At 43.7% G+C, this 25,112-nt stretch overlaps 4 protein-coding genes across 9 annotated transcripts; 1 reads left to right on the top strand and 3 right to left on the bottom strand.

Moving 5' to 3' along the window:
• Positions 1–12: 12 nt before the first annotated feature.
• gle1 (GLE1 RNA export mediator) lies at positions 13–6,657 on the bottom strand. 2 transcript variants are annotated; one of them, XR_005898113.2, is made up of 16 exons: positions 6,438–6,657; positions 5,758–5,988; positions 5,223–5,381; positions 4,901–5,049; positions 4,753–4,813; positions 4,405–4,656; positions 3,983–4,205; positions 3,753–3,865; positions 3,302–3,514; positions 2,909–3,099; positions 2,694–2,823; positions 2,515–2,619; positions 2,332–2,414; positions 2,176–2,239; positions 1,426–1,816; positions 13–935 (listed from the first exon to the last, which is right to left on the bottom strand). XR_005898113.2 is itself a non-coding variant. In XM_029160857.3 (15 exons), the coding sequence occupies exons 1-15, from the start codon at positions 6,534–6,536 to the stop codon at positions 1,748–1,750; spliced, it is 2,142 nt and encodes a 713-aa protein (XP_029016690.1). In that variant the 5' UTR covers positions 6,537–6,657; the 3' UTR covers positions 1,209–1,747. The 2 variants fall into 2 exon arrangements, 1 of the variants encoding a protein (XP_029016690.1); XM_029160857.3 differs by lacking the exon at positions 13–935 and having other exon boundaries at positions 1,209–1,816.
• A 322-nt stretch (positions 6,658–6,979) lies between these two features.
• On the bottom strand, positions 6,980–19,411 carry LOC114861745 (outer dense fiber protein 2-like). 5 transcript variants are annotated; one of them, XM_029161304.3, is made up of 17 exons: positions 19,273–19,411; positions 11,791–11,886; positions 11,384–11,523; positions 11,151–11,280; positions 10,922–11,053; positions 10,666–10,740; positions 10,498–10,569; positions 10,146–10,262; positions 9,874–10,071; positions 9,584–9,693; positions 9,276–9,411; positions 9,020–9,130; positions 8,673–8,936; positions 8,116–8,216; positions 7,863–8,025; positions 7,407–7,532; positions 6,980–7,299 (listed from the first exon to the last, which is right to left on the bottom strand). In XM_029161304.3, the coding sequence occupies exons 4-17, from the start codon at positions 11,232–11,234 to the stop codon at positions 7,153–7,155; spliced, it is 1,836 nt and encodes a 611-aa protein (XP_029017137.1). In that variant the 5' UTR covers positions 11,235–11,280; positions 11,384–11,523; positions 11,791–11,886; positions 19,273–19,411; the 3' UTR covers positions 6,980–7,152. The 5 variants fall into 5 exon arrangements, 4 of the variants coding, with proteins under 4 accessions (XP_029017137.1, XP_029017135.1, XP_055367826.1 ...); XM_029161302.3 differs by lacking the exon at positions 19,273–19,411 and adding an exon at positions 12,409–12,750; XM_055511851.1 differs by lacking the exon at positions 19,273–19,411 and adding an exon at positions 12,312–12,350.
• Positions 19,412–19,487: 76 nt separating this feature from the next.
• Positions 19,488–22,431, top strand: si:ch211-51h9.7 (uncharacterized protein LOC558400 homolog). The gene is made up of 2 exons (XM_041072340.2): positions 19,488–20,157; positions 20,527–22,431. The coding sequence occupies exons 1-2, from the start codon at positions 19,737–19,739 to the stop codon at positions 20,679–20,681; spliced, it is 576 nt and encodes a 191-aa protein (XP_040928274.1). The 5' UTR covers positions 19,488–19,736; the 3' UTR covers positions 20,682–22,431.
• Positions 20,785–24,356, bottom strand: seta (SET nuclear proto-oncogene a). Its single transcript, XM_029161305.3, has 8 exons — positions 24,049–24,356; positions 22,922–22,979; positions 22,696–22,838; positions 22,515–22,618; positions 22,318–22,431; positions 21,993–22,163; positions 21,711–21,842; positions 20,785–21,630 (listed from the first exon to the last, which is right to left on the bottom strand). The coding sequence occupies exons 1-8, from the start codon at positions 24,119–24,121 to the stop codon at positions 21,607–21,609; spliced, it is 819 nt and encodes a 272-aa protein (XP_029017138.1). The 5' UTR covers positions 24,122–24,356; the 3' UTR covers positions 20,785–21,606.
• Positions 24,357–25,112: the final 756 nt, after the last annotated feature.

Here is a 25,112-nt window from a genome sequence, read left to right as displayed (position 1 = left end):
TGCTGAGCTAAATACTGAATCAGAAGGAGCTTTATTAGCCAAGTTTGCACAGGACAAACAAGGAATTGAACAGGGTCTGACTCTGTACTCTGGTGGTATTAAACATTAAATATTTACATATTTATTACAATTATTTACAGCACACTATATCTCATACAGTCACTGCAGTGAGTCCTTGCTCCATGTGAGTGGAGAGTTCAGCTCTGTCTGGTGGTTCTGGTGGTTCTGGTGGCCATAGCTCTGCCAGAGGGAGGAGCTTGAACAGTTTGTGTGTGGGGTCAGCGGTGAGGTTTGCTGCCGGGTTCCTGAGTCTGGCCCGGTACAGGTGTTGGTTGGAAGGAAGCTCGGTCCTGATGATCTTCTCTGCTGACCGGACCCCCCTCTGCAGTCTGTGTCTGTCCTGTTTGGTGGCTGAACCAAACCACACAGTGATGGAGGTGCACTTCAGGTTCTGGGAGCTCGTGGACCCGAGGAACCTGAATGAGTCCACGGTGGACACTGTTGTTGTGGATGGTGAGGGGGGCAGGCGCTTCTTCACCGTCATCCTCACAGTCTTGAGCGTGTTGAGCTCCAGCTGGTTCTGACTGCACCACTGGACCAGCTGCTCCACCTCCTGTTTCTATGCAGACTCATCACCGTCCTGGAGCCCAACGACGGTCATGTCGTCTGCATAGACGGGTTCCCTGAGGTGCAGTCATTAGTGTACAGGGAGAAGAGCAGTGGGGAGAGGACGCACCCCTGCGGTGCCGGTGGTGATGATGTGACGCTGCCCAGCCTCACCTGCTGCCTCCTGTCAGTCAGGAAGCTCCGGGTCCACTGAGACGTGGGATCAGGGACAGAACCCAACTAAAGGATGACCAGTGTTCTGTCACATTGTTTGGTAGTGATCTTAGCGTCTGTGGGGCCACAGAGGTGCAGTAGATAAAGAAGTCAACCTGAGCACACAGAGCAACACAGGCTTCTTTATGCTGAAAAGGTTTAGAGCATCTGTGTGAAGCAGCTATAATAAACCAATCCAACATTTCTGTCCAGACCTAATTTATTTTTACATTGTTCTACTGTTAAGATTACAAGGCAGAAAATCTGTAGACCACCATAGGCTGTTTGCCATTTTAATTGAACCACTAAGCTCCTGCTGTGGTAATACCCATCATACTGTTTAATGCACCTTTAGATCAATCACATCCAGAACAGTCACTGAGCCTGAATCTGCTTCAGTCTGAGGTTTAATTCGGTTCCAAATCAAAAATGCATGAACTTGAACAATTTTTAAGTTGACCTCGTGATAAAATCACAAACTAATTCCACACAGTGGAACCATAAAAGATAAATAAGACCTTAGAAACCAGTCAAGGGTTGAATGACTGAATAAAAACAGTGGTAACATGACCGTTTTCAGATTTAGGCACTTAAACGCATAATTACCTTATTTCCTTTTTTCAGAATCTGCCTCTTTGTGGCACCTGACAATCAAGTCTCTGGGGTCTAAAGGAAGCTGGGAGGATGGAGGTGTGGGGAGCTGCTCCCCTCACCCTTTAAATAAATTTATTTCTATACTCAACTTGTTCCACAGCCCCTGTCATAAACTAAGGGTGTAGCTGTAATGTGGTGCATCATAATGATCATCATCATCAGTCCACTTCTTGAGTTCAGTCTGCATAGAGCTTCCCAGCTGCCTCCATTCAGACACACAGGACATTGCCCAGCATCAGAGCGGACAGTGACACCCATCCTGGCCGCTCCTCCATCACGACCTCCAGAATGTGGAACTTAGCTGGCCTTTGGGTGGAGAGATCTGTCGGCTCTGCAATGACGTCTGCGTGTGGTAGAAAAACATGGTCTTCACATGAAACAATACAAGGTTTGGTTCACAGAGTTCTGTCGAGAGTGACTTCCTGGAGTCAGATGCAGTAAAGGCCTGTCAGAGCAACAGCAGGAGAATACAGCCGGTATCTGCTTACGTGTCATTAAAAACAAGAACTAAACCTCTCTGACACTTTTTGACTTCAGGAGACGACGACTCTGACAGGAGCTGATGACGTTTGGTCTGAACTGCACCTCACAGTCAGACTGAGCAGGTTTATTAACCTGGGTCATGGGTCCTGACTGTAGCTATGTTTACCACTGGATGTCATTTAAAAAAAACAAAAAACAAAAAAAAAACATCACACACACCTCCAGAAACTGCCTGAGCCTGATGACGGAGCCCATCTGTCCGCTGCTGGTCACCGCTTCGATCCTGAAGACAACAAAGGAAAAAACCCTCAGAGGGAACAGATGACGTGTTAGAGCTGCTGACTCAGCATGTTTGCTGTCTGAATGGGAGCGTACCTGGGGAAGTACTCCTCTTTCAGCAGCAGGATGAGTTTCCAGAACTGTCCCTGATATTGCTTCATCAAAGCGTTTCCACAAACCTGAAGAAGTCACACAGTTTCAGTCACATGAACACATCTGCTTCTGTAAATGCTTGGTCCATGTGAAAACTGGACGGTGAGGTGGAGGTGGAGGACTCACCTCCAGAAAGTCAAACAGCAATGTAGCTGTGATGTCGGCCAGCGGCTCCATGTTGAGCATCTGAGCCAACCAGCGCCAGCCGTGGTGCAGACCGTGAGGAACTGACTGAGACACAACCGCAAACACGGGTCACGACCTGCTTGTGCTGTCACAGCAGACTGATGAACTGTCTCCATTACCCCCTGTTTGGAGCTGAAGGGCCACCTCAGCTGGATGATCGCAGCGTACAGACGGATCATCCCCGACATCCTCTTCAGGAAACTGTCCTGACCTTCGACTCCGGAGTCATCCACACGATAGCCGAGGATCCTGATGAAGTGCACAGAGACCCAAGTCTAAGCTGAGGACACTTGGTTCTTTTGTTTTTCAGTGAGTAATAACAAGGGGTCCTCACCTCTGATACTCCTCCACAGGTGTGCCATCCTTCATCGGGGGGTAATGTGGGACTGCGTAGGGGCACTTCTTGTGCAGGTGGGCAAGGATAAGGTCTCCCACCCGAGGGTGCCGCTCCCAGACACCAGAGGCCACTGCAGCAATGGGAAAGGCTGCTTCATGATGAGACGCCACCTCCTCCTCTCCTTGTTTCTACAGACGGAACAAACAACACCACCACACAGGTGGAGCTTAAATGGCATTATGTCGCCTTTGACAACACAGTAATGGAATATGTTCCTATGACAGTGTAACACAAGCTTTACATTTACACAGACCATTTCAGGTCTGTGTAAAGCTACAGTTGCGCTGCTCAGAAGATACTTCTGAACTACCACATATCTCAAACGCTCACCACAAACTTCTCAGCCAGTTTATAGGCCACGAAGTCCAGGCCCTGAGGATGCTGCAAGGTGGACACAGACCTCCCGCCCGACACCATGGGTTGACCAGAGAGTAGCTTGTCGATCTTGTCAAAGATCTCTCTGAGCTGCGATCCAGAGTTGCTGGAGATTTGACTGACAGGGATGGTGGCAGCCTTCTGTAGCTCCAGCTTCACCTTCTTTGTCTGAGAGGAGAAATTAAACCACTGCTCATAAACAAATACTGAAAATATTTCACAGTTATGGTAGCTGCAATGAAAATAATTAAATGCATATTGTAGAATCTCTCTTCAGACAAACAACGTTTGATGTTGCACTAAATCTACTTTCAGGAAAGTTCTTTACACCTCAGCTTTTGTCTCCAGCATGGATGCTCGACCGCCCCACTGCATCGCAGTATTCCTACAGCAAGGGTGAACTCACCTGAACGTCTTTCGGGGAGTTGAGTTGCTCAAATGACTGAGTGCACTGAGCAGCTGAATCCTGCAGCTCCTTGTACCATTTCAATGTGCTGTCTTCAGCACTGTTCTGCAGACCTGTTGGAGGATGAGACAAGCAGCGTTAGCTGCTGGGACCGTTGTTATCCAGTTAAAAGCACTGAATGCTTTCCTCAGCATTTTGTTGCTCTAATTTCACACAGTTCCTTCACTGACCTTTCTTCTGTGCCCTCTCCTTGGCCGACTGCGCCGCCTTCTGCTGGGCTTCCTGCTGCGCTTGCAGCTCTGCCTGCTTCCTGCGTGCCTCTTCCTCCTCCTGGTCCTTCTTCTTCTTCTCCTGAGCCTTGGCCACCTCATCCTGCATCAGCCGGATCAGCGCCCTCATTTCGTGGAGGGCTCGCTCTGCTGCTGTCATGTCCTCCACACTCGGAAACGCTCCCTAGGGGGAAAATAGAAAAGGTCACACAGACATCACATCCAAGACAGTCTGTCTATCTACTGGACTTTATGTGGACATACTGCTGAGTACTGGGGCTTGTTTCAGCTTTTCTTCTCCACTGTATTCTCACTACTGACGGTACAGAGAGCAACGATCCAAACCGGAACTTTAACCTATCAGACGGTAAAGTTAAACTAACCTCTGATGTCTTGCGAACCACCTCTGACACCTGAGAGCACAGCTGGTTCCCACGAGTGCTGTAGGAGTTGAGACTGGTTGCTGGGAGGTCCGTTTTGGTGGAGGGCTCCATCAGCTGGTTCAGCTGCAGGATCTCCTCCTGTACGGTGTTGAGGTTACGTATCCTCTCCCTGCCCTCCGCCTGCCGCTGCCGCTCGAGCTCTGCCTCCCTTACTCGCTGCTGCTCTGCCTCCCTCAGCCGCAGGTTGATGATCTGACACCATTAAAATAAATGTTTTGCATTAAATATTCACCCAGAATAGTGTGTAAGGCTGTTGCATGACTTTGATATTGAATATTTGATATAAACCTTCATTCTGTGTCGCTGCTCTTCCTTTAGCTTCTCCTGACGCCCAATGCTTTCTTTAGTTCTAGAGGAAAGAGAAAAATCTTTGATTATATCACATTAATATGAATAAATACTATAAAATACTCTTTTATTTTACTCTAACTCTTACTCTCTGTCCATCATGTCCCTCATACTTTGGTACTCCTGCCGCTGCTTCAGTTCCATGAATTCCTCAAAACGCTTGAGCTGTTCTGACTCTGAGTCGGCCACTGCAACCATCAGCTTCTCCTGCATTTCTTGTCGCAGTTTTAGTGCCATCTGAGCCCAAAGACTTAATGAGTCAAATAGATTTTTTTTTGCATTTCCTTGCATTTGCAGGGTTATTATCTCTTTAATCAGAAAATACTGATCTGTATAAAAATCTGTATATTAATCTGTATATTTATCTGTATAAAAAACAAGACTTAGCTAAATAAATGATTCTGTCCCACCTTGGCCTTTGCTCTTTGTTCCTCTTCAAACCTGATGATACGCCCAGCTGTCTCCATAGCTTTGGGCGAGAGCAAAGAGATGGCAGGTAGTGATGCAGGACTGGAAACGTCACTGATGTCGGTCTCTGGATCTTCATCTTTTGTAGCATTGCCAACAACCTGTGACATATTAACATAAGATGAATTCAGAAGAGCCAAATGACCTGAAAAACAGGCAAAGGGATTGAAAGAAGGGACACATCAGTCTGTATATCGGAGAGAATATCACATCCAACACAAACACCAAAAGGTTAAAAACAGATTTTAAGTTGAAATATCAGAATTAATAGGAAAAATTATTTAAACTAAACCAAATAAACTATTCTGTTGAAATATATATGTTTGTTCACTATGTAAAAGCTCTGTATTTATATATTAAAATATATATTAAGTATAGCAGTATAGTAATTGTAATTAACATCCTGCTTGAAAAGTATTTATCAGGGTGACCAATGGTTACTTATTGAGATGTGGTTGTCCTGTAGTAGACACTTGCCTGACCACTCTCTGGTGCTGTGGAGAGCACTTTGTGTTTTGTGTCCACATCAGGGAAGGATTCTCTAGAGGAAAGAGAAGCTTGGTTGTCATCAAACAAGCCAGGGCTGGAGTTTCCAGAGCTGGAGCCCAGAAAGCAGGACTTCTGCAGGGGTGAAGACCTGAGTCGTTCCAGTATGAGCCCAGAGTGTGGAGACAAGCTGACAGCCTCTTTGCAACCTGCCAAAATATGCTGCAGAGACAGAAACAGAAACAAATGGGTCACATCACTAATGCTAATTTAAATACCAAAACCTAAAGCAGTGCTTTAGTAACTGAAGTTAGATCTAACTAACCTCACAGACAGACGCGAGGTTCACTTACCAGGGTTAGTTTTATACTAAAAGTGCGGTGAAGTAAATTATACACAATGTCATTATGAAATGAAGTAGAGAAGAAAGTAAAAGAAAGAAAAGTTCCAGTGCAGAACCAGATCAACAGAAGTACTGGATTCAACCTAAATAAACTAAAATATAACGTTTTTTGAGTTGACAAATATCTAGAGCAACCGTCCTGGTGAGATAAATGCTTGATCCATCACATTAATCACTAAATTTTCCAGTCAGGTTAAACAGAAGTTGAAACTTGCAAACACTAAACAGGCATTAGCTCGCCAGCTAACAGCAGCTAGCGCTGACTCACCTCGCCCCTTTCCGACCAAAACGGGTCGAATGTTATGTTTCCCTTTGGTGAATTTTTTAGGGCCTGTAAAGTTTCCCATCTTAGGTTTTCAGCAGGCATCACGAAAGACAAGTATTACTAAACAAACAACTGCTAACGCCAGACAGCGCCGAGCTAAGTTTAACAGCCCGCGTACGTTAGCTACATAAAATACAATCCGACGAGAAACCGCAGTCTACTGGCCAAACGCTTTAAGGTTCCGGCTAAGACCTGGACCTAATTTTCTGTTTCGGCCCTTTCTTTAATTAGTTAAGCAAAATTACCTTTATTCTATAACTGCGACTAAGAACATATTTTGTATTTTTGTTTAGTTTTGTATGTACTATATACAACAAACTCAAGACACTTAAAATATCAAAGGTTTACACTTGGTGAGGGAATAGAAATATTTCTGTAGCTGCTTCGAAACATGACACTTAAACTTAACAATGCAATAACAATCAAAAGTATTGTGAAATTAAAGAGTTTCTCAAAGTCCAAAGATTGTCAAAACAAAGAGCAAACAGAGTTGTGTAGGAATTTAATTATTAAAGGAATGCAAATAATTTCAAGTTATTAAAAACATCTACAAAGACATATTAAATTCATAGACAGTATAAAAGACTTTTGACAAATGTGATTTAGGTCTATTACAGTCCTTCCAGCTGGATGAAAGCTGCTCAGGCTGACACAGAAGTCAGCTTGTGAGTAAAGAGTCACCAAACACGTTTCCGTATGATGTCTTGAGAAATTGGACGTAGTTCTGCAGACTTCGGTTTGTAGAGTCCGACTGCTCCAGCCTGTCCTTCATGTTCTGAAGCTGAGTCTGGAAACGTTGCTCCATCTAAAGATGAAAAAGGACAAAGACGTTTTTGTAAACACAGTTTGTTGTGTGAACAGGTTCTGATGAAGACAGACTGAATGAACCCAGAGATATACAGTGTACAGAACCTCCTCCTTGCTTCGCTGTAGCTGACTCAGCTCTGTCTTGGCTCGGTTCAGTTGGCTTTGCAGGTCCAAGGACTTAGACTGGGATGTTCTCTCTTTAGCTAAAACCCTTTGCATGCTGTCGTTCACCTGCGATCAAAAAAATTGATAAAAAGAAAAGTAACTGAACCTTTGGTAATCATCTGCATTCAAATATAAAGAACCAAGGTTAACTACTTATGAACAAGCTGCTGTAATGGTGTCAGTCATGTTGTGTACAGTCAGTCAATGAAAGCAGATTAACAGAGATGGTTAGATTTGCTATATAATAAGCCGATCTCAGACTTAAATGGAGAGAAATAAAAGCTTATTAGATATTTATCAGTCCACATTTCGAGAAATTGTCTAAAGGTGAAGGTTTTATTGAGTTTCTGTAGATGCTGATGGACAGATGGGTGAAGTGACTCCATGTTTTCAGACCTGTTTGTGTGCATCGTCCAGCGTTTGCTGTAGCTGGCGGGACAAAGCGCTGCACTCGCGGCTCTTCTCCTCCAGCTGCTGCTGAATGCTGCGAATGCTTGCTTCTTTCAAGCTGAGAGTCTGACACTTCTCTTCGTTCTCCACCTTCGTGTCCTCCAGCTTCCTGCCATGAAAATGTAAGAAGCTCATTTCTGTTGTTTGGTTTTTAAGTTTCTGACATCCCATTCAGAAAAAAGCTCAGTTGTCTTGTCACCTCTCTAAGTTGTGAATTTTTTCTTTGAAGACGTTGTTCTCCTCTTGCAGCAACACATTCCTCTGCTGAAACGTCTCCAGCTGACTGCCTTGTTGTTCCACCTGTGGGGAAACACAGTTACTGTAACACACAGCTGTCACAAAACTATACCCAATTTAAAACACAGGCCATTAGAATCAGCTTTAATAGCCACGTTTGCACAGGACAACCAAGGAATTAAATTTGGTCTGACTCTGTCTTTGTTCCCTCTTGTGACAAACAAAATAAATAAATAGATGATACATTTTAGATGATTGACTGTAGAAAAAGATCTGACAGTATAAACAGTTTAGCAGCAACAAACCACAGAGTGTGTTTCTGTAACAGTGGATCCTCATTGTTATGAGAATGATTACATAGTGACGTATGTGCATAGATCCTGCAAATACCTTGCAGAATGTGTACTATAGTTATCTGCGTCTCTGAAACAACTGATCCATAGAGGAGGACTGTTGTATTAGCTCTTAGCAATATTCAGTATCCAGATGTATTTAATAAACAATCAGGCTGTCACGCACCCTGTGTCTGACATCAGACAGAGCTGAACTGTGCTCCATGTTCCTCCTCTGGTGAGCGTCGGCCTCTTGCTGCGCATCCCGGAGCTGCTGCTCAGTCCTCCTCAGCCTTTCGGGCAGCGCCTCGAGCTCTCTGAGCCTGCCCAACAGCTCCTTCCTCACCTGCTCCATCTCCCTCTCCAGACTCACCTTCACCTCTCGTGCCTCCTTCTGCATCATCTCCAGTTTTAGACGGTACTCGTCCGATTCCATACGAACCTGATGGACCTGCAGACAGGCAGACAGTTATAGAAAAGAAAAGCTGGAGGGCTGATGGGTTTCATTTATTCTGTGGTTTAAAAGATGTGTACCTTCTTCTTGTATTTCTCTAAAAGGTTTTCATACTTTTTGATGGATGATTTCAGCTGATGAACTTCAGACTGAAATCCCCGGAGATTCTCCTCAGATGATAACAACTCGACCTTAATATGATGAACAGTAAGTTTATGACAAACGTAGCAAATAAAGATTTATATACTTTAGTTCACAGAAATAAAAAAAATGTAATTGCTAAATCTGTGTATGACTCTAAATACAGATTTCTAATGATTTTCTTTTTGAAGGCACCTTGAGTTTCTGGTTGTCCAGCTTGCTGGATGCATTTTCAGCACTGAGATTATGAAACTGATCCCTGAGCTTCTCCCTTTCTGCCCGAATTTTCTCTTCTGATGCATATAACTGTGAGGTCAGCTCGGTCACCTGACTGGGATAGAAACAGGTAGAAATGTGCCTTAAACGTTGCAGAGATCTTCAATGAAATTATTTAAATTATATTTTTTTAACTCCACCATTGTGAAAAAACGTTATGTGGGTTATGAGGATTATGACGTTTTACAGACACAAGCTGGAATTGATTTGTTTCTATGTGCATTTACACCCTGAGAGCAGAGACTTCCTCTTCCAGATGTTCTCTAGCAGCTGCCTCTTTAGCGTGTCGGGTGCACCAGTCACTGGATGTGGACAGAGCATGAGCTAACTGGGATTCCTTTGAGATACAGACACACAAACGGTCAATGTTATGATTTAGTTTTAGCTTTTCAACTTATTTAAAGCCTGGAATTAATTAGGTAATTGTTTTTGGTGGGGGGCTGTACCACCCTGCCCTGAATTGGTTTAGATGTAGTTGTCGGATGGAGCCCTATAGTCAACAGCTCAGAATACTCACCTTCTCCAGAAGTTTTTCTGTCAGTTGCCTGGCAGACTCCTCTACGCGTATGGCCTGCTGGGTGACCAGGACCAGAGCTTCCCTGTCCCTCCGGCTCTTCTCATCCTCTTTCTCATCTCTCTGTTGCTTCAGAGTCTGCAGCTCGTCCTGCAGAGCCAGAAGTTCCTTTTGCTGCTGCTTGTGGCTCTGTTGCATCCTCTGTCCCACATAGAAAGACGCCATGTAATTCTGGAGCTGTGCATACAATGTCAATGCATGGGTAAGTCACATGCCTGAATCTGAGCAGTCAGATGAGCATTTTCAGCTCCTGCTCTGTTAAGCTCAGACTCCAGGTGGTCGCGAGTTGACTCCAGGATCCTTGAAAGCTCTGTTGTTGTGTTTATGTTGTCCTAAAATGACAACAGGTAAGATAAATTAAACTGAACCAAACTAGAGGGAGCGTCATGATTTTTGTTTGTAAGTCTGGATTGGCAGCCCACAAACCGAAAACCCTCTGGATGTTTGGTGATGCAGTTAAATAAACATAGTGTGTGTAGGTCTACTCTGCCTTTTACTAAGTTTACACCTTTTTACTTAAACACTGTGCTTAAATCTAGACTAACTGATTAATTTATAATTTTTTACCTTTTCAAAATCCAGATGTTCAGCAAGCTTAGAAGCTTCTTTCTCTTTGTGGGCAAGTTTGGCCACAAGTCGCTGAAATAGAAGAGTGAACACAAGAACAACTTTGTTTGATGTTTACTGGTATGAATATAAGAATGAAAAGAAAACAACACTGGACGCCTCTCTTACAATGTTGTCTGCTTCACTCTCAGCCAGTCTCTTCTTTAACGCATCTTTCTGCTCCTGCCACACCAGTGATTCCCTCTGAGCAGAGAATGACAAAGAAGTAAATGTAAGGAAAATAAATGATAAAAACAAACAAACAATTTTTGTAATGAGACGTCACGTTACATTACGCATAAAGTCTCAGTCTAGTTTTTTATTCCAGACATATTTTGCTCATTTAGATTTGACAGTGGGGTCAAACAAAATAAATGATCTGTACCATGTCTTCACTCCAGTCTCTGAGGAGCTCTCGAAGGTTGTGGTTCGTATGGTCGAACATCTCCACCTTCTCTAACAACAAACTCTGCTGCCGCGCCAGTGATGCTGCGTGCACCTTTGATAGCCGCTTGTCCTAGAAAACAAAAAACATTAATATCTAGTAGCAGCTTCATCCATCTGCTTCTATTGCTTATCCTCCTCACCAAATCACCCTTTAGTGTCAGATATACCTTAACAAGGCAGTGGATAGAATCCTTCAGGGCTGTCAGCTGATTAGCTACAGCTACGCCATCAATTTCTGCTTCTACAAGCATCCGCAGCAGGGCCTCTGTGTCTTTGTATTGACCCCTAGAATCTGACCTGCAAGCAAGAGCAAAAAGAAATCCCATAATGTGGATTATTGATAATGTAATTTAACACATAGCTCTGACATTCCATTTTTTTATTAAATAGAAGTTCTTACCTCTTTAAATGATGAATGCTTTCATGCTCTTGGAGAAGAAGACTGAGGTTTTTGGATACTGCAGCCACCTCTTCATCCTGTTCTTCTTCATCACGCTGATGTCCAACCCCACTTTCTGACTGATGCTGCACTCTGCTTCTCTGATCACAGCACACATTCAGGTGAACATCACTGAACAAGACTGAAGAACATTCAGACAATAGCTTTTTTAACAGCACAATGCAAACACAAATGTGCATTTCCTGCAAACTTAAACAAGTTGAGAAAACTAAGACATTGTGGCTAATTGAATGGATATAATTGGCTAAATTTTTTATACATGATGTAAAATGACATCAATTCATATTTTAATTAGAAAAGAACAGTTAAAGACACTACAAAATGTCTGGTGATTTGTGTGAACTCACATCTCTGCGGCAGGACAGTCTTCCTGGAGGAATCCACGGTGCCTTGACCTTTGCCCTCCCCCCATCTCCCTTAGCCACGGAGTCTTTAATCCTTCTCTGCCAAAGAAAAGGTGACAAATTACAGTAATCTGTCCTAAAAGGATTTAATACAAAGTACAAAATATAATTTGAAGGTCCCCAACCTCACTTCGTGAAAAATAATGCATGTGCTGGATTGCAGTTTATTTTGCTTTGTGCATTCCTATGTACACTGGACGTTCACTTTAAGATCTTTTTATTAATGGTGTATTTCTCTTTGTAGGTTTTAGCGTTTAGCATCATTAGCTCTGGTTCGCACCACACCTATTCTCTTTAACTTTCTGGATGTCCTTGTTTTCGTTCGTCTTTGTAATCGTGTTGCATCTCTTAGTGATTTTTTTTTGAAGTCCTTTCTTTTCTGTCATCATCGTACCGTAGTAATAGCCAACACATTAGTGCAGTTGATGAATTCCACATACTGTATTAGCTAGTAAATACCGTACCTTGCAGTGTGTGTAATTAAGCATTGTATAAATAATTAGAAACAAAACAGAGAACTGGACAAGTTCAAACTACTTTTTCGGTAAGTTAGCTAACAACCTGTGAAGTTTTTCTGGGACTCCTCCTCATATGAACATGTACAGGAGTGGTCTCCGGTACATGGACGTGAACCGGCGGTGAATGATCCATTTATGTCACTGTTTCGGTTTGGCCCTTTGCAACATCACTTAAATCAAAACCAAACTTAAATAAACGTCCAGCAGCTCATGGCTACCAAGCTAAGTTGGCTAATTTATCGGTAAATCTCGACTTTTGTTTGTGCAGGAGACGGTTGTTCCGCTCTACCAACGAGTCCACTGATTGGCTAATTTGCAATATCTCGCGCTGTCATTGGCCAAAAAGGGTTGTCGACGGCGTTGCTCTTGGCAACCACTGAAAATATCGGACAACGATGCATTCAAGGAACAACGCCTGAATGGGAAGAACAGGAAACAACAGACCTGACAAAGAACAATCGAAGGTATAGGTAGGTAGTGAAATGAAGGTAAATAAAATAACAAAATAAGTGAAATAATATTAAACAAGCGAAAACCCAATAATGTAAAAGTACAAGAGTAAAATCATAAATCAGATAAATATATGACCCCCTGATTTTTTTTATTAAAACAGCTGCTCACTCACTCACTCACTTTGCAAAGCGCTCACCATACGTAATCACTCACTTTCCTTTCACTTTAATTTTCCTTCCCTTTACTCTTTTTCCTTCACCTACTTTCACTCCACACTGTCTACATCCTTTTCTCTATTCTTCTCCCACGTAGTCAGCCAGCTATGTAGCCCTCCAGCAGCCACACACAAACATCTACTGCACAGGGGAATCACGTGCACATACATAGATAACACACAACTCAGAATACACAGGTACTTAAGGTTAGCCACACACCTAAAGTCTGTCACACTACATACACACAAGACTAGTGATCCACAGCAGTCAGGTAAGATATGACACCACTGAAGATTGTCACTTGGAATGTACGTGGAATCAATAAGAAGGAGAAACGATTTAAAATATTTAACCATTTGAAAACCCTACAAGCAGACATTGTTTTACTACAGGAAACTCATATTCCCAAAATTGTAAATTACACTCTGGCATCAGCAGAGTTCCCACATGCTTACTTAGCTGGTTACAATTCTAAACAAAGAGGGGTCGCCATCCTGATAAATAAAAAGATTAACTTTACGCATAACGATACCATTGTAGATCCAGAAGGGAGATATATAATCATTAATATCTTGATAGGAAACATTGAATATTGCATAGCTAATGTGTATGGCCCTAATGCTGACGACCCCTCTTTCTTTCACAGCTTCTTCACATCACTGTCTGCTCACTCTGGTTCCAAACTTATAGTAGGAGGGGACTTTAATTTAGTATTTAACCCAGAGTTGGACAGGCTAAGCAAAGCTGTGAGCAACAGGAACTGGCAATCAGTACAGACCTTAAAACAGTACATGGATGACTTTGGTCTCTGTGACACATGGCGTTCTCTTCATCCTACATCCAGGGAATATACCTTTTTCTCACCAGTTCACCACTCTCACTCCCGTATAGATTATATTTTAGTAAATAACTCAGTCTTACAAGATGTCTCTGACACCAATATTCACTCTATCACAATCAGTGATCATGCACCAATGTCCATTTCGTTGATTAAGACAGCCACGCCATCAACCAGGAATTGGAGGTTTAATACATCATTACTCAATGATCAAGACTTCATCAGTTATGTCAGGAGAGAATGGAAAACCTTTATAGAAATCAACGATACACCGGAAATCTCACCCTGTGTTCTTTGGGAGACTGGGAAGGCAGTTATGCGCGGTAGAATTATTTCATATTCATCACACAAGAAAAAAAGGACATGTTACTTGAATTAGAATTAGAGCAAAAAATAAAATCTCTAGAGATTAAATATGCAGCCTCTCCAACCAATGATGTCCTAGAAGACCTAAAGAATCTAAAGCTGAAATTAAATAATATAATTGATTGCAAAACTCAGTTTCAGATAGACCAATTACGCTGGGAGAACTTTGACCATGCTAACAAATGTGGTAAATTTCTAGCTAACCAATTAAAAAATAATAAAGAGAAACAAATCATCCATTCAATAACTAATAAGGAAGGCAACATTACTCGTGATCCCCATGAAATAAATGATACCTTTAAAAACTTTTACCAAGAGTTATATACGTCCCAAATAGATCCACCCACCTCAGTCATAGAGGCGTTTCTGAATAAACTAGAACTGCCAAAGCTAAATGAAGAACAATCTACAACTCTAGACTCATTGTTATCTTTGGCAGAACTACATGAAGCTCTGCAGGAGATGCCCAATAAAAAAGCTCCAGGACCAGATGGATTCCCAACTGAATTTTATAAAGAGTTCTGGTCCATGCTGGCACCCAGCTTTTACAAAATGTTAGCTGAAATTAAACAACAACATTCATTACCCACAAATATGAATTCTGCCTTCATAAGCCTGCTCCAAAAACCAGGAAAAGACCCTACACTCCCATCGAGTTACAGACCAATTTCACTAATAAATGTAGATCTAAAAATAGTGTGTAAAGCACTTGCTAGAAGATTAGAAAAAATCACTCCATATATAATTCACTCTGATCAAACAGGCTTCATTAAAGGTAGACAGTCAACAAACAATATGAACAGACTAATTAATTTAATTGATTATGTCACCATCCATAAACTAGAGTCAGCCATCGTCTCCTTAGATGCAGAAAAAGCTTTCGATAGAGTAAACTGGAAGTTTCTTTTAGCCACTCTGCACAAATTCGGCATTGGGGAAACATTCATAGACTGGATCCAAATATTATACAACTCAGCAAACGCTGCAGTCAGAACAAATAACCAGATCTCACCAAGGTTTAATCTGCATAGAGGGACAAGACAGGGCTGCCCACTGTCCCCATCACTATTTGCAATATTTATTGAACCTCTAGCCGCAGCAATAAGACAGCATGAAGGAATTACTGGAATATCGACCAAATCAGTAAATCATAAAATAAGTTTATATGCTGACGATGTGTTACTGTTTCTCCTGGAGCCACAGACGTCTTTTCCTACAACTATCAGCCTCATAGATGAATTCTCAGGACTTTCAGAGTACTCTATTAACTGGACCAAATCCATAGTGCTACCACTTAACCTTAAGGTGACTAACATCTCCTCTACCACACTCCATTCAGGGAACATTAAATACTTGGGCATTGAATTGTCGTCTAGGCTATCAGAGCTTATTGGTCTAAACTACAATCCATTATTAAAACAAATAGAAGCCAACCTCAAAAGATGGCAGTCCTTACCCATTTCACTTATGGGAAGAATTGCCACCATAAAAATGATGATCCTGCCAAAAATTAATTACATATTTTCAATGATTCCAACTCAGCCAGCCCAGGCGTGGTTTAAGACATTAGACTCGTACATCTCACAGTTTTTGTGGAAAACCAAGCCACCACAAATTAGTTTAAAAACTCTTCAAAAACCCAGACGCTGCGGCGGCCTAAAACTACCTAACTTCCACCACTATTTTCTTGCCAATAGACTGAACCATGTCCATAAATGGATAAAGCCCATGCCAGCAGACTCCTCCTGGATAGACATTGAACAAACATTTTGTGAAAATATTAAAGTTGCAGATCTGCCCTTTATCAGCACCAAAATCAAACATCATAGTTGTTACCAGAACATTAGCATAAAAGCATCTCTGCAAGCCTGGTGGGGGTTTCTTAAAATTAATGGGTCTTCGCTTACTCTTTGCCAAAACACACCTCTCTGGAACAATCCAGACATCATACAAAACAAAAAGGCAATACACTTTCCAACTTGGCATATCAAAGGGATAACACATCTGAAACATGTTTTCACAAGAGACAAGTTTACCTCTTTTGAAGAACTAGTGTCTCACTATGAAATCACTAGTGCCAATTTCTTAGAATACCAACAACTAAAGTCAATACTTAATGCAAAAAGTAAGAATACTGCCATCCACATGCAACCACCACCAGTAATAGAGCGATTTATTGATATATCAGGGAAAAGGACAATATCCAAAATCTATATCTTAATTTCCCATGTAGACCAGACAGTGAGCCTTCCGATCTCTAAATTGGAAGCTGATCTCAATATCACCACTAATTACACGTTCTGGAATAACATATGTTCTAATTTATTCAGAATGACAAAAAATACAAATTTACAACTAATACAATACAAAATTCTTCATAGAACTCACTATACAGGACAAAGGATGTTCCAAATGGGTCTCACAAACTCAAATATTTGCTCTCACTGTACAGATAACACAGCAGATAGATTCCTACATGCATTCTGGTCATGTTCACCTGTGCAGCAATTTTGGCAAAGAGTATGTGAACACCTGTCAACCCAGTTAAGCTGTCCAATCCCAGCAGCCCCTGCACTTTGTCTTCTAGGAGATCTAAGTGGGCTTGATCTAGAGACAAACTCATCACACACACTTCTTTCTGCCCTCTGTGTCGCAAAGAAAATCATCCTCATGAACTGGAAAACTAAAAAAAAATTAAGCATTACTCAATACCTGAACAGCTTGTTAGATTATACCACCTTAGAAACATTGTCTGCTTCATCAAATCAATGACCAAAACTATACTCTGATTGATTCCATTTCCAGGTAAGGATGCGTGGGGCTCGGGTGCTGCGTCATGTCTGGCACAGTGGTGGGGGGGGTGACTAGTGGTTGGTGGTGCCTGCCTGCCTAAGGAACCGGGACAACGGGTTGGTGGACTCTGGGCTGGCCGCATGGGTCCCCTGCGGCGGGGGTGTGGTGGCTGCTGAGACCGGCGGCCCTGTGCCGGGGTGGGAACATTTTGAGGGTTGGCGTGTGCCTGTCTCCGGGGAGCCGGAGGCGGGCCTCCCTGCCGGTGTGCGGGGGCGGACCTGGGGGTGGAGACCTGGGTGACCTGCATCCGGGGGACTCCCTCTGGGGGTGCCTGCCTGTGCCCGGAGGGGTGTCTCTCCCCTGGGGCGCTGCCCCTGCTCGGGTGGGGCGCTGCCTGCCCTAGCGGTCCGACACCCTCTGGTAACTGCTCGGGCCTGTTGCAGGGGGGGTTGGCGGACTACTCAGGCTAGAACCTTCATTGGGCCCTGGGCGGAGGCTGGCCCTCAATGCACAACCGCAGAGTATGTGTGTGGGTTTGAGTGTCACACTACACGGGGCGAGCATGGGCATACTTGAGCGAGAGAATGGGTAAGTGTAAAAGAAGGGTGAGGATGGCTCTGGCTGTGCTGCGTGTGGCGCCTGGGCAGTAGTACTGCGGTCCCTGGGTCTCGGCTGTCCCTTCCTGGCTGGGGGTTGTGGGGGGTGGTGGGATAGGTAGCAGAGCCAGTCGGGAACCTGGCTCTGCGGACCCTGGCGCTCTGCTTCCCAACTACATTTCTCCGCATTCATCCACTTAGGTCTGCAAGGTGCGTCCTGCTGATGGAGGGACCGGGGATACTGGGAAGTGGTTCCGTCCCCCCCAAGTGGGATGCTCTGCAGTTTTAATTGCATTAGTCATACACACTTGTCCAGGAATCTGGGGGCTCCTTCCGGGGGGGCCAGTAGACGGAGCCTTCCCATTGATGGCTCTGTCTGCTGGACCCCCCGGAGAATTGGGTATCTCCCAAAGTTCCTCATACTTAGCTACATACACATACATTTAGGGCCGGGGGTGGGCTCTTTCACTGGGGCCTGGGCTGAGGCCAGTTGTGGCCTCGGCCACTGGCCCTGATGGAGCGATCACCACCCAGTTTTAACTGCAAAAAGACATTTAGGGCGAGGGGGGGCACTGTCCGGGGGACACACCGTCAGCCAGCGGTTGTGCTCCTGGAGGTGTCCCCCACCTTCAGTGCACTTTAGTTCCACACACTCACGTCCAAGCTGGGTTGCAGGGTTCTGGGGGACCTTTTTCTGCTGCCCTCTGCCTCCCCCGGGTTGGGGGGGTTGGTCGGGGCTCGGGAGGAGCTGCGGTCCCTGCCTGGGGCCACATGGACGGCAGGCCGGAGACCTACCCTCCCCACGAATGTTATCAAGCGAATGGTGTGGGTGCGAGAATGTATCTGAGAGCGCATTGGTTCACGTATGATTGACTAGTTTCTTGTGAGAGAGTCTATGGTGTGTGTGTGTGTTGATGTGATGATGTGTGTTGCACATGTGGGTGGGTGTATGCGTCTGTGTTTGTGTGAGTTGGTATGCGTGTGGTGCGGTTGAAGTGTGGGGGGTCCGGTTTTTCGCCCCCCCCCACCCTCCCGCATACACACCCTAAAGCAGAAACCTAACCTGTCCACCAACACAGCAACATCACACACATTTTGGATTAGCTAAATAAACCATTAAACCATAAATCAGGAAGAGTATATATATTCTATATATACTCTTCTTGTTAAAGCAAAGCTGTCCATCACAATGTGGCATTCAGCGTAATACATGCTGCTTGCTAAACTGCTGGACAGAACAAAAAAAAAAAAAAAAAAAAAAAAAACAGCTGTGGAGAGTAATACCTACAGTTACGGAAGTATTATTATATGCCGTCTTAAAAACTGCTTAATTTAAAGTAACTAAAAATGTTTATGTAAAAATATACTATTCCATTACACCTCGGTATCATCGGTACCACAGTTCGAAAGTCCCCTTTTTTATAATTAGTAAAAACAATGCCAAACGGAGTCGAGTAAGGTAAAAAAAAATCCTGTGGAATGTAGTGATGTAAAGGTGCCTTAAACTGTACGACAATAGGCGTAGACCTTAGTTATGGTCTGAAGCTTTACTTGTTGTGTACATTTCCTCTTTACGGTATGTATCAACAAGCGCGCGCGCGCGCACACACACACATATATAAATATATATAGTTTTAAAGACTTACAGAATCCAGCTATTCAACATGACTACACACAACTAGTCTTTTGTGTAGTATCTACTCTCGTTCTTATTTGCGCTGTAGTTGTGTCTGTAACGTTATTTAGGAAGCTAAATAACAGTTATATAAGCGCTTCTCAGGCGTCTACGCAGTTACAGGAGGAAACCTGCTGCGATGACTGCATTTCCTGTTGCTGTCTGTGGCACTTCCGAGTATTAGCCTAGAGATCATGCTAACGCTTCGTTTATTAGCTGCTTGTCGAGTCCACTAATCACTACACACCTTATTCGTGTACCTGTTGCAAATTATTGGCCGTGTTCACGCACTTAATTTAATCTGACGGACTTTCCATCGGCACTTTATGACCACACGGCGCCTCCTCTGCTAAAAACAAAGGCGCTAGTCACGGCTGCTAGTTAGCAGCTGAAGTCAGCTAGCTGGTTAGCCTTTCATGTGCGTGTACGGCAACAATGAGTAGCCGACGGAGCCTGCGGCTGCTGGTGAAGCAACTGGGCCCGTTCATGGTGCATTGTTTTGCCGTTTCTCTCCTCTTTCATCCCGCGGACGCCTGCGCTGCCGCGGCAGAGGAGGCGGGAGGAAGCAGCACCGACACCATGATACTGTGCAGGGCGTGCGGACACGAGGTGGCTGTCGGGACGGACATCCACTTCGTCCCCAGCCGACTGGCGCTCTCCAGTCGCAACGACACGCTGGTCGGAGGCCGAAGGGTTAACGTCCAGCTTTTCGAAAACCCGCACGGGCACCGGTTCGAGGTCATTACGTTTAGAAAAGCGGACGTTAGCCAGCACTGGCCGGCTGATAAGCACTTCTCCTGGTTCCCGGGGTTCTCCTGGACCGTGGCCACGTGTCCTCGGTGTAAAACTCATTTAGGTGGGTACGAATGTGGCGCTAAAGAGAATAAGTACGTTACCTAAACAGGGTCCGGTCCACGCAAACATCAGGCAGCACGTGAAATTTATAGATCAGCTGTAGACCAGTACAGTTTTGCTGTGTTTAGAGAAAGTTCGTTCTGGGACCTGTACATAAAATTATGTAAGATTCATAGAGAAACCTTATGAGTCACATTGAGAACAAATCAAACAGACAGATTTAATGTGGCACTGAGTCACATTGTCCAGAGAAACCAGTAAGTATTTCCAAAGTGTGGAGCTTGAAAGAGAGCATCTACTAGCGTGAGGTGCTGAATTAAGCTTGTTGCTGTGACTGATAAACGTTTTGTTGGTCCTAACCTTCCGACAGGTTGGGCCTTCCAGCCCAGCGAGTGGCCAGACACCATCACAAAGACCAAATTTGAAGAGTCTGCACACACCTTCCTGGCTTTAATCACCCATCGACTACTAAGAGAAGACTTTGCTTCAAGCTTGCTAATGACTCCACAATCCTTCAGGAGCTAAATAGATATGATGTATAATCCACCCAGGTGCCTTTAGCTGCTGCCTACATTTATTTTGACAAATTTCTACTGCTCCCACTAGTTTGAAGAATCCCACACAAGTATACACAGTAAGTTTTATTATCGTAACAAAGCAAGTTGTACACCTCAAATTTAAAACAGTTTTCCCCCCAGCAGAAAAGGAAAGGGTGATTAATGTAAGTTCTACGAGATAACACGTTTTGTTTTACCCATGAAGCAGTGGGGGCCAAAATTTACAAGCTTGTTTTTTTTTTCCATTTTGTCCTTTATTAAAAATGTCATTTCAAATCTCATGGATATCTGTAAAACAATACAATGAAACAAAAAAAAAGTCCCATAGAAATGGTGTCAAAATAACCACTCTTCCCAATAACCAAACATACTCCTGCCCCTCCCCAGCTTACCCCACCCACTAAACATTACAAGTCAAAGGAATGAGCTGGTACTTGTTAACCACAGGGGGGGAAAATGTGTTTTTAGGGATCAACGCACCAAATGAAAAATATGGAGGAAAAAAAAAAATTGAGGTCTGCTAGTGCTAGGTCACTACACCATGGCTTTAGTCAATTTACCACACAAACCTTTAACAGGAGGAATTCTGTGTGAATTGTCTTCAAATTCTACTCAGGATGCAGTGCTGGTTCTATTTTTATACTTTTATTATTATTTTTTAAATGACTTCAGGGATGGTACTCACAATTCAGGGCAAAGTGCCATTGGCCTAAGATGAGTCAAAGGAGAACATAACATGGCACCATCAGGTGAAGAGGCTTCAGAATGGAAAACGAAGCACACATGGGTAAAAAACAAACAAAAAAAAATTAAAAAATAAAACCTTTGCTCCCGAACATGAGTGGAAAAAACAAACAGGGAAAAGAAGGTTGAGGATCTGGGTAGATATTATTTTAGTCGTCTTCTCCTTCGTCATCCTGAAAGAGCAACAGTAAGTTCAGCTATGTTGTCTGAAACAAACTTCTAGCACCACATGGCCACTGAATTATTACTTTACCTCTCCATCTTCTCCATCATCCTCTTCATCTTCTTCTCCATCTTCATCACCCTCTTCATCAATGTCCTCCAGACCCTCCTCATCTTCTTCATCATCCTCACCTTCACCTTCTTCATCATCCATGTCAGGAACCTGTAGATGGTCAGTCAGTAAACTTGAGTCAGTTATATCAAAATACAATACACCTACCCCCCTCATTCACAAAACAGCAACATCTGAGAAGCACTAGATGAGTGGCAACTATAGAAAAGGCTACAGAGTCACCAAATGCTGTAAACATACCAGGTAGTACTGCAGAGGGTTTGGCCAGATGTCATCCTTGATGACCTCTCCAAGCTCATCAGCACCTGCATCAGCATGATCAGTGAACCAGGTGAAGAAGCTTTCTGGCTCTTCATGTTGCCTCTTCCTTCCCGCTTTGTTCTGTGTCTGGCTTGAACGCTTGGTCAGGTCCTACAAATATAAGGAATTAAATGTTAGAATTTAAGTTAGAGGACGTTTCTGTGACCACTGCATCTTAGGAATGGAAACAGCTGTGGTAAACAAAAAAACAAAAAAACAAAAAACAATACCTCACTTTAACAACCAATCACTGTGATACGCCTACCTTTCCTGACTTCCATTTGATTTCTGTTGACTTTGAAGACGGGTCACCACTCTCATTCAGGTGGAACTCTTTGGAAAGTACTTTGTTTTCGAAGTATGGATTTTCATCAAAATACTAGAAGACAGGAGGCACCTGGGTAAGATGATGTAAAACAACTAGCACCTACATGTTTATTTGTGCAACCTACCAATACTTACAAAATCTATTCTGTAGCCTGACTTGATGTCTTCAAACTCTGTCACCTCCACTCGGCTCAGGTAATGAAGTGCCTCTTCATCTTCCTCCCCCAGTAAAGCAGATACTGTGGTAAATGATACAACTTAGCATTAGTCACTGTTTAAAACATTTAGGCAATAACAACTGTGATGTCTTGCTCACCTTGTGGATGGTTGACAAATGTGGTGACCCAAAAGTTGGGGATTTTGGCGATCAGTTCTGACCTCTTCTGAAAGAATGGCTGACGGAGTTTGTTGTATTTCTGTTCTACTTTGAGGATCTCCTCACTTGCTTGCTCATTCAACCTGAAGCATAAAAACATGTAGTTAGTTATGTGCAACAACAGGGGGATCAAGGAGGGATATTCATTGATGAAAATTTTCATTACCTGTCAATTTCATTTTGAACTTCATCAATGTGTTCAATAGCTTCCTGTTGCTCTTTTTCTGCACAAGAGAAATATAACATTTATAATATAAATTGGAATACAATTACAGTTCAACAATCCACGCTAAAAAATGTTTTCCTCTTGCCCAAAGATAAACATATAAACCAGAGCGCGAGTTCTGTTTTTTGTTTTCTTCATTGCATCGAAGTTGAACACAACGAAACTATTGCGTTGAAAAAGAAGGCTGTTTTCTGATTGCAATTGTTTTGAATGTACGTGAAACGTCCTGTTATTTAAGAAAATGCGTTTATCTGTCGGACCTGAAGCAGGACTCCCCCTGAGGTTACAGCGATGTGCGCGGCCAATAGCGGCAGCTCCACAGGCGCAGACACTCGCCGTTTCCTGCCGGCTGGCACCGACAAGGCCGCGTGGTTTAAATGTAGGACATCTAACTGCACACTGAGCCGCGATAACGTGAGACACAGCGGCAGCACAGACGCCAGAATACAGCCTGTAATACCCAGAGCGCTGCTCACACGGCATCCGGTGGACGAGAACACAAGACATAGCCCGTGTAACTGATCGTGGGTCGATTTAAATGCACCTTGAGCAACAAAACATAACGTCGTCAGCTAGCGTTAGATAACACTACAACCACAACACTAGTCGGCTAACTGCTAATGCACAAATACAAAGGGTACGTTTTGTAAGCATTCGGTGCAGTTTATATACATTTAATGTGAACGCTACAATTTAATGCCATTTTAAATCATCGAACTGAAAAATGATTCCCCAACATCGCACAAGGCACCCAGTCACAAGCTATCGACATCATCTGGCCACGCTGGTGATGCTAGATGAGCTAGCTAACATGGCCTCTCAGCACCGGTGTGAAGTGAACAACAGCAGGCTGTCTAGCGGCACGCTAGCCGCGCTAGCGGCTAGCAGAAATGTGAACACACGCAGCAACATCTGCGGCCACAAACAAAGAACGGACGCGCGAGATAAACTAAATACAAGCAACACACACATCGATTATTAACAATATTGCACCCAGTCGCATTGTAAATTAATGTTTGAGAAGAAAGTGAAAATGGCGGTGAACAGGAGGCCGCCATTCCTCTTACCGGAGGTTTCGTCCGCTCCGTCATGGTTCGAGTTCAGCTCCTTTTTACTCACTTTTGCCGCCGAGGCAGACATGTTTTCGCAAGCTGGGGTAACTTACAGTCGTCCGAGAGAATAAGTGGTAGCTCGAAATCTGGCTTCTCCCTGGACAGGAGAACGTTAATTCGGCGTAAAGTTCAGCGTGCAGAAGCCAACAACGTGCTGCTTTCCACACAATGTAGCTGCCGAGGAGCGAGGAAGTCACAGCAAGCTCCGCTCACGCGCTCCTTTCATTACGAACGCGCCTCGCCGAATGGAGCCGAGGCGAGCTCCGCCTCTCAAAGTAGGTCTCCCTGCTCGGCTGCAATGTGTCCGTTTACTGGCGCTGCCTCTGCCAAAATCACCCCACAATGAATAAAACCTCAAATTACTGTACTGTTTGCATCATATGCAGTTCACAAAATTATTGTGGACCAATCTTTCATGTTTATTGGTGTCAGGCCAAAGCTGCAGTTGGACCGAGTCGCACTTGCGCACTTCAGAACAAACGCTGTGTCGGAGCGGGAGCTTCGTTCTGCAGCTCGCTGCTAATTATTTAGCCCGATTAACGATAAACAAGCCTTTAGTTGAGGTCGTAGCAGGTTTTTAAAAACACTGATTTAGCTAAAATAACACCGAACGAATGTTACACAACTCATGTTAAGTTAGTGTAAGGCTTATTAATTCTATTATTTCTCGGGCCATTTGACAATATTCAAGTTTGAAGCGACATTACTATGATTGATAATTTATTAAGAAAACAGGTGTTATTTATTCATAGCACGTAGCTAGAGTTAGTGACGCTCTGTTCTGTTGGAGGACGTCAGTTGAACCATTGTCAGTAACCTCAGTCATCACTGGGTCACGGTGTTGTAGGTGAACACGGTCAAATACAGAAACTGGGTCTGTCCAGTAGCTTGGACACATCTTTGTCATGGAGCTACGGACGGCGTCCACGACCGGCTAGGTACAAACAGTTGTGGCTCACACATTATTGACGAGCCTTGAGCAGGTCCCCACGTTCATTCATGCCCAAATGTTCGTTTGT

This window comes from Betta splendens, chromosome 9 (genome assembly GCF_900634795.4).
Source record: "Betta splendens chromosome 9, fBetSpl5.4, whole genome shotgun sequence".
NCBI classification, from domain to species: Eukaryota; Metazoa; Chordata; class Actinopteri; order Anabantiformes; family Osphronemidae; genus Betta; species Betta splendens.
The sequence above is the reverse complement of the archived record's forward strand: the minus strand, read 5'-3'. Positions and strand labels throughout refer to the sequence as shown.